The 9308-nt window shown below is 35.5% G+C and overlaps 1 protein-coding gene across 1 annotated transcript; it reads left to right on the plus strand.

Annotated features, from left to right (window-relative positions):
• The first annotated feature begins 7215 nt into the window (after positions 1-7215).
• Positions 7216-9091, plus strand: LOC135833682 (uncharacterized). The gene is made up of 5 exons (XM_065347444.1): positions 7216-7325; positions 7402-7682; positions 7805-7858; positions 7965-8213; positions 8302-9091. Exons 1-5 carry the CDS (start codon positions 7265-7267, stop codon positions 8938-8940), a joined length of 1284 nt encoding a protein of 427 aa, XP_065203516.1. The 5' UTR covers positions 7216-7264; the 3' UTR covers positions 8941-9091.
• Positions 9092-9308: the final 217 nt, after the last annotated feature.

Genomic DNA, 9308 nt, shown 5'->3' on the forward strand with positions numbered 1-9308 from the left:
TCTGCAGCCGTCAACGTCTAATTCAAATAACGTAATAACCATTGATTTCGACATCGACATCGAACCAAAGCCTACCACACCGTATCAACACTGGAAAAACCTGAAAGACAATAACGATTTTTATTACGTAAAATTCAAGAAACCGATCGAGATCAGACAAATGACGATGTATGACAGAGAAACCTACGATATCCCAATTGAATATAACATCAGCGAATTACGAAGAGAATGCTTCAAGAAAGGATTCAGATTCGATAGTGACGTAATGACAAGATATTCCTACCAGTATACTAACAAAATCCAAACGGATTTTATTACCCAATATACCTATGAACATCTGCGCGGATACCATATCAAATGCTACTTTATCGGAAATTACATGATGATCGGTGATGGGGCCCTCTGCGCGATGGCATGGGAGGGATTATATGAAAATAAGCCTCTACGTACGACAATGATGAACTCATTATTTTTAACCGGTACGTTATCGCCGAAGAAATTAACAAACCATCTAATACATGCAATCAGACAGCTGCCACCAATGCTAGTGGTATCCATCGGAAGCCATGATGTCAAAAAAGAAATTTTTCGTAACGTTATCAAAAATACGCAGCAACTACTCCAGCTTATGATCAGTAAAGGTGCAAAACGGATCCTCCTGATTCCAATGGTTTACTCTTATGCAGCCATGGAAAAATACGCGATAAAAGCAGAAAAGTTCAACAAATGGTTAAAGGAAGAGGCGGTGTTGATAAAAGGCGCAGATCTCATTTACATGGAGCAGTTCGAAGAATTATATCAGAAACACCCGATTCCATACTTCATAGATCGCCAAGAAAACATGTTTCATTCGTATACAGCGAACTACGAGATGGTTTCTTTAATCGCAGAGGATATACACGATGAAAGCGAATTATTCCTAATCCAAGTACCTGAACAACCTGACAAGATACCAGAAAATAGATACAAAGAATATGAAGACCGCATAGGAATCGACACATTACGTAATGCATGATCAAATATTTTCATCGTCAAATACAAAACGATCAGTCCAGTATTTAATCCTAAGACTTGTGCTAAATATTATGTAACGAATATTCCGGTAGATGTGGAAATGTATCTGATTTTCTTTGTTATTTAATCAAATTAAGCCTAGTTCATAGCGTATCTAGACATTACGTAACGTATTCAATACATCCAGCAGTTGTGGAGTAGAATATTGATGTTCCTTATTATATTATTGTACCTGTTGAATGTTCTATACTTGACTTGTTATAAATTTATCAAAATAAAATACATGTTATCATCGTGAGAGTAAAATCTATTTATTCAACAAGAGCAACTTCATCCATTAGTACGAATCAAATAATACACAGACAAATCGCACAAAGTATTCGAATAAAATAAAAAAGTAGAACAAGATATAACGTGAAAAACCAAGATCACAGGTAATAGCTTTATACTTGACGCTCAAAGCCATCAAATGGTATTTAATTGTGTAAACGTATAACAGCGTGACAACAGTTAACATTTATTGTGGTTAAGGGACTAGCAGAACGAATACATCGATCACAAATATCATTTGAAAAGCTGATACATGTAAGTACAAAATAATATACAGGTACAATACATATAAAATACATTGGATTACAAATATAAAACATCCAACAGATTCCCAGGCACGTATGGCAATTCGTAACGCTTGGCCAAAAGAAAATCTTCACTTTACGTAATTCAAAGTCGATTGTTTTCGAGTATCTTCAGTTCCATACAATTCCGAGCTTCAAGTTTCAGTTTCGTAACGTAATTCATGGAAGAAAAGCCGTATTCTGAACCAACTAGGAAGAAAATGGATGCAATACGAGTAAACATCATTACTTGTTCAAGCTGCAACAAATCACTTGGACAAGGCCCAGACCAAGACCGGACAAATACGAAATTAAAGCTAACTTCGTGTAGACATATCTACCACGAAAAATGTCTAACCAATCTGTATACGGCTTACGCTCCTGGAACCGAAAAATGCGTATTTTCCAACTGCAATACACCGCTGATTCTTGCATCCGACGTTGAGGTACAAGCAAATAATATCCAAATTACAACCGTAAAAGATGAATCGACGTCACCAGCCACTTTAGTCGAACAATTATGGAAATTACGCAAAGAGAACCAAGAGCTGAAAATAGAAAATAACGATTATATGAACGAGGTGGCGAAATTAAACTCTGACGTAAAGCATCTAAATGATCGAGTAAAAACATCAGTAGAAAAAATCATATACCTGAAAAAATGTGAACTAATCGATAACGTAACACCGGAACACAAATATGATAATCCGATGGATGAATTTATACAACCTTTAAGCGATGAAGAACAGATCCCGGCGGAATCCACATCCAACGAAAAAGAAATCGATGAATCGCAATTCGAACCGAAATATGAAGATACATCAGACGAGGATACCAATTGGAAACACGAACACCTGAAAACAGAAAAAACAGCCGAATTTAAAATCCCGCTACTCAAATCAACCATTACGAAAACAGTGAAATTACCAGCAAAATCTTCACCGAAGAAATCACCACCGAAAAAACTACCGCCATCGCCAAAAAACAGCAAAACCATGATTCAACTACGCCGTAAGTCCCCTGAAAGAAAACCAATTAATACGAAAAATCTAAAAGTAATACTTAAGCCATCAGGCTCAAGATACGTACCAAGAACTCCTTTACGTAATACTCACCGACGTAATGCTATCAATCGATATAGAACAAAATATGAGCAGAATAAGTTCGAGTCCATTATAGATAACAACCAAACTCGTAGCCCCCTCAAACCGGGACATTTCGGGGCAATCCGTGATGTAAAAAACTACCGAAATCGATTGACAATCTCAACCTACGACAATAAAGAACAAGTAGTACATTTACCGGTAACCAGAAAAATATTTCAAGAAGAAATCAGAAGAATGACGCTAAAAACTTCCATACCTGATGAATTTGGCTCGACGTGTAGGAAGTTTAGATATAACCTATACACAACTGGTGCTACGCTTACGTTACGAAACAAAGGAACGGAAACCATTTTCTTTCTGCAGCAGTACTGGATGCTGGGCGATGGCTTAGTACATCAAATGGTTCATTTTGCGATAGCCGGTGATCAAGCTTATACTGAAAAACTGGAATATAATGATTATGTAAATGGTTTTATATCAACAACAGATTTAAATAGATCAATCGCAAAGAACGTGACGAAATTACCTAAAAAAGTTCTGATATCAATAGGTCATAAAGATCTCCATGAAACCGTTAACGAAGAAAAAATGAGAGACGATTTCAATGCGCTGATTAAGACGTTGAATAACTCAGGCGTAAAGAAAATCTACGTCATACCACCTATAAAACACACGATACATAGTGATAAAACGAAGAAATTCAGAAATTGGTTAGAAGCCATCAGCATATCGAAAAAAGATACTCACAATACAAACTACATAAAACAACTTGAAAGCATACTGGATCGAACGTTACCGGAAAAGATAATTGATAAATGTCCATTTCTTGATCATCGCATCATCCTAGAGGCTGTGTTGGGTTTATTACCTCTTCTTGCTGAGTAAGCACCTGTAGAACGAAATCACGTCACAAAGTATCGAACAGTTGGAAACTTATCAACTTTACGTAATTCTTACTTCCCGGAAAAAAGCAAATCACGAAGAAGACATAAGTCAAGATACGCAGCATCTCTCTTGGAACCTGAAACAATAAATAAATTCATGTAAACAATAGCATAAAGCAACGTAATAATATACACATGTAAAACATACTGTAATATTGGCAAAATTCCGTTATGTATTTTCGATCTCCTGTTCGATTTGTTGACATTCCCAATTGTAATCTGACTATTCTGTATTACGTAATTTAATCTCACTTAATATTTGATATATATATATATCTCAAATGTTCTTTTCATGTCTTTTACTATAATTATTTTTATCCTTTTTCTCCCAGAAGTTATATTTTTTAGTTTGTAATCACTATGATTCCATATGTGATAAGAAGATTTTGTTAATTTGTTTTGTTTATATTTATTTATTTCAATAGCAACATGTAAACACCCGGGGCAAGGATAGGGCACATGGGTCATTCTCCCTTTTTATTTGTTAGAGTGGTTACATATTCCTATAAGTAAACACTCGGGGCAATGTAAAGGGAGGAATTGCGCCATTTTCTGTCGTTTAGGCGAGAGAAAATTGTTCTCCTTCTACCCTTCGCTCAGTTCTCTTACGTAACCACGCTATCTAGCGGTTTAGTTCGCGTCAGTGAAGTGTTTCACGTTATCCGATCACAACTTCAGTCAACCACGGACTCACTAAGCGAGAGCTTAGTTCCCATTCAATAGATAGGTCGAGGTGCGGAGCCCTATCAGTACGTTCGACGTATGGAGCACGTACTTTCCACCTAATAATTACTGGGATATGGAATATCTTTTACGTAATGGACTATTGGATTGGATCGTGGTTACTCAAGAGATGAACTGCAGCATCTCTAAATTCTCATAATGAGTCATTTATGTCAGACCTGCCCTATCCGGCATAGATGTCCTTGTCCCTGGGTGGTGTTTTTAACACGTATTTGCGACTACTGTGTACTCGCTTCCTTTATTTAAATCGTAATTCTATTTACGTAATATAATCAGACTATGTATAATACAGTGCTTAATTAACAATAAAGCTAATGTAACGTTATAGTCGACCGAGTATTCATTTTATTCATATTTCTCTATATGCATAATTTATATTTCATATTATCTCCGAAGAGTAGGTATATGAGGCGGTAAATCGCCAGTGCCTATCTGTGCTTAGCACTAGGTATAGGTCTAACTAGGTCGTTAGGGTGAAGTTAGACCATGTAAGACTTTAGCACCGCAGGTGCAAGTAAAAGATTACAACAGTCTTTACAGGTAAAGATAAAGTTTCAGACTGAAAATCTTTGGCTACTATAGTAATTATTCGAGTAAGGATAAGAAAAAATAAGTAAGTAGGTAGGTAGTTATTTGGATGTACATAATGTGTATGTGTAAAAAAAATAGAATATATTTGTAAGTAAGCAAGTTAAATTAGGTACTTTGCGATAAAAAATAATAACGAGCATTACACTCGTGCGTATTAGTTGCGTAACGCATTTTTGTTTTGTTTTAGGTATTTTATTAATTTGTTATTATTGTTATTAGGTATTATTATTCAAAAAAAATTTTAAATTAACTTTTTATGACATTTCAAATTGAACATAAGTACAAGTAGGTACATATTAAAATATTTACCCAATCACCCAGGTATGAGGTATACAATTTATCCAACCTGATTCATTTCAATGTAAAATCTAGGAATTTCGGAGAAAATTTATAAGATAAATACCTATATCTACCCACTCGTAATAGGTATGTGATTTTAATCCACGAAAACTGAAACCAAGACCAATGAAATTTCTGATACTCAAACCATAATGTTGAATTTGCACATTCAAAGTCAATTGGGGCAATTGGGAACGGGAAAACTTTAATTGAACGACAGATTAAATGAATTGCACAACAGGATAATCCCACGATGAAATCATGGTTTTTGAACGACAGACCTCGAACGACAAATAGAAAAATCACACCGCGAGAAAGGGAATGCCCCACGAAATGAAAATTACACACAACCAACTTGGTGACTTCTGGTGAATTTGTGACCAAGAAATCATCAGAAATCACCTAGGAGTCATCAGACATTCAAAAATAATTTCTAGGGCCATAAGGACATTCTGGCGATTTCTTCACCAAAAATTCGCCATAAAGATAACAAAAAACCCACTTGGTGATTTATGGTGAATCTGTCACCAAGAAGTCCCCAGAATTCCTCAAGGAATCACCAGTTATTCGAAAAAATTGTCATGGGCCATGAGGACATTCTGAGCATTTCTTCGCCAACAATTCGCCATAAAAAAGACAATAACCCCACTTGGTGACTTCTGGCGAATCTGCCACCAAGAAGTCATCAGAATTCACCAAGGAGTCATCAGACATTCAAAAAAATTCCCATTAAGACATTCCGGTGATTTCTTCACCAAAAATTCGCCATAAAAATGATAAAACCCCCACTTGGTGACTTCTGGTAAATCTGCCACCAAGAAGTCGGCACATTCACCAAGGAGGAGTCATCAAACATTCAAAAAAAAATTCTATGGCCATGAGGACATTTTGGTGATTTCTTCACCAACAATTCGCCTAAAGAAGACAATGAAATGGTGACTTCTGATGAATCTGCCATCAAGAAGTCACCAGAATTCACCATCACCAGGGATTCATCAGACATTCAAAAAAAAATTTCTATGGCCATGAGGACATTTTGGTGATTTCTTCACCAACAATTCATCTAAAAAAAGGTCAAAAACTCACTTTGTGAATTCTGGTGAATCTTTCACCAAAAATTCACCAAAATTCACTAAGGAGTCACCAGACATTCAAAAAAAAATTTCAAGAGACATGAGACATTCTGATGATTTCTTCACCAACAATTCGCCATAAAAAAAGACAAAAAAAACCACTGGTGACTGGTGGTGAATTTGTCACCTTTCATTTGGATTTAAGCTCGTCAAAAATGAGAAAATGAATTTTGAGCTGCAGCAATATTGGTTATCGGGGTATCAGACTGTACTATTTTCAAAAATCCCGATTCCATTCATGTCGGAGACGTTTACCTCGAGGGGTTCCCAGTCAGACTTGACTTGAATTACTTATTGTACTTGGACAAAATTTTATTCTTCTGTAATGAATTCTAAATCAACTTTAGATATGTAAAAACCGTAGGTACCTACTTATTTTAAATACAATTAATAATATAATACAATTTTTACACAGCTCAATTTGAAATTCACTTTCATTTAAAATAAGAACCTTAATCCCGCATGTAACCTTGCAAAATTTTTTGGGTAAGTTTTCAACTTCCTCACTCCACATTAACGCTCTGAAAAAGAACAAGAATTTTTCACTTCGATTACATATCAGCCAGTATCACTTTTTCGTTCATACGTTCTTTGATCAAACATTAAATCTGCGATTTTCAACTTGACAAATCAACATACCTACGAACAGTGACGCGCTCTCAATTACTGAAAAAACTGTTTGAATAATTACATCACAGTCGGTTAACACATCATGCGATACCCATGAAACGAATTCACCAACTTGGTTACACAGGTAGAGGGATCTGAAACGCGAACAGATGTTAAAATTCGTGTTAATCGCAGTTTTCGTGCTTTACGGATTTTCACACACTTCAGAAGGTATAGTACATACATAGATCTATCTTTGGTGCAAAAATTTCACAAAGTTGACCAATAATACGTATTTCTTACACAGCTTGTGAAAATCCTAAATTAGCGCTAAATAATGTACAATTAAGAAATCCAATTCGACGAACAGACATGTGTCCTCCTGAAACTGAAGACCAGCTCAACAGTTTGAAACAAGTTGCGCAGAAGTTCACGTGGATGCTGGGATATTGCTTATTTGATAAAAATTTTAAAAAAGAAGAAGAAAAAGTATGCAAATTTGATTTGAAGCCTATATTTAAAGCACACGAGGACTCAGAAAAATGCGGTTTGAAAAAAAAACATTGGTTGCGTTATTTCGGATACTTTGTAAGTCATATGTACTAATAACGAGATTTTCACCCTCACATTAACAAAAATCTATATCTTTGGCTTGCTATAATCAAAATCGTAAATAAGTTGCTTCTATTTTTCAACTCCTGTTATTGTAGTATTGCGGGAAAAATGATGACATGAGACGACTATTGGAAGCAAAGACCAAACAGGTAGAAAAAACCTATACCTACTCACTTCATCTTTATTCATTTTGATACCTATAAGTACGAGTACCTATGTACTTATTACATACATCTTTACTGAAATAATCCATAGGACATGAGAAATTACGTAAAAATTGACCTACCGAAAGATCTGAACATGTTCGACGTTTGTTTTGATAAGTACAAACACGAGACAATTTACACAACTCATAAAATTCTGAACCTACCAGCTTACGTACGCACTCCAGAATTAGAGCAAGAATCCAACTGCGACTGCGTAACAGAAATCAGCACCGACCCTTTCTACATGAAACAAGAAGTTTTCCTTAAATTGAGAGATCGTTATAAATTAGAAGAAAGGGTATATTTACTTATTTCTTCAAGCTTAACTTTGTAATATCGGAACACTTAAAATTTACAATTTAAAAATAAATATATGTATCTTTCAGATATCTTCAGACAGCCACTTCAAAGTGGTACCTCATTATATAGTTCCTCCTCTGCATTTTGCTGATCGTACATGGAAAAGAGCTACTAATCACTTCATCAACACAGCACCTCTTCGGGATAAACTAGTTCCTCTAATGGATATCATAGACCAAGGAATAAAACGAGCTGCGATCAGCGTGTTTAGAGCAACCAAACTCGAAGAATTACTCATTTTTACCACAATAATAAAGATTCCAAATACCAAGTATCCCGGAGCATTCGTCAATTGGTGGAAAAAAAAGGATAAAAAAATAGAAAAACACCTATTCAAGCAAAATATTTGGTGTAAATTGGTAGTTAATAAGGAACAAAAACAAGGTATTTTTATTTATGTTCATAATACGCGTGAAAAACCAAAAGAAAGTGAAAAAAGATGCAGAAGTGATTTGATGAAGGAGTGCAATTTCAAGACGTGGGCCTATAGCACGACTTCATGCGAGGCTAGCACGAGCACGGGTATCCCTAACGGCACCGAGATTGATTTTGAATACGCATACTGTTGTGAAGCGTCCATGGCAGATGCCCTGGACATGTTTGATTCGAATTTGCTCATGGTTGATTTTTTAAATATCGATTCAATAATAAATCCAGTGGAATAATTGATCTCAAGAAAGATCGTAGTCCATATTGAGAAAATATGCGCAAATTTGATTAAATTTATACAATTTCTTCCACATTAAGACTTTTGTGAGCTACATCTAGTTATTCTTTTTGTAATATAACTCTAAAAGGGGGCTATCACTCACCCCCTCCTTTGTGAGCGGCAATTTAAAATAAAATATGCAAAAATGGACGTTTTTTCGTTTTTTGGAGCCATTTTTTCGAAAATTTTCAGTTAGGTACTAGAAAACCCGTTAAAACCGCGCATACTGCGCGGTTCTCCTAGAGCGTGGAAATAATAATGTTGAAAATATATGATATATGAGAAATGTAATTGTGTGTATAGCAATATCAAGCTGATTGAGCA

This window comes from Planococcus citri, chromosome 2, assembly GCF_950023065.1.
Source record: "Planococcus citri chromosome 2, ihPlaCitr1.1, whole genome shotgun sequence".
Lineage (NCBI taxonomy): Eukaryota > Metazoa > Arthropoda > Insecta > Hemiptera > Pseudococcidae > Planococcus > Planococcus citri.

Excerpts from the sequence above, each read along its gene's own strand:
- LOC135833682 (XM_065347444.1), top strand. The coding sequence starts at position 7,265 with ATGTTAAAATTCGTGTTAATCGCAGTTTTCGTGCTTTACGGATTTTCA. Across the intron at positions 7,859-7,964 it reads TGGAAGCAAAGACCAAACAG|GACATGAGAAATTACGTAAA; the intron begins GTAGAAAAAACC and ends AATAATCCATAG. Across the intron at positions 8,214-8,301 it reads GTTATAAATTAGAAGAAAGG|ATATCTTCAGACAGCCACTT; the intron begins GTATATTTACTT and ends TGTATCTTTCAG.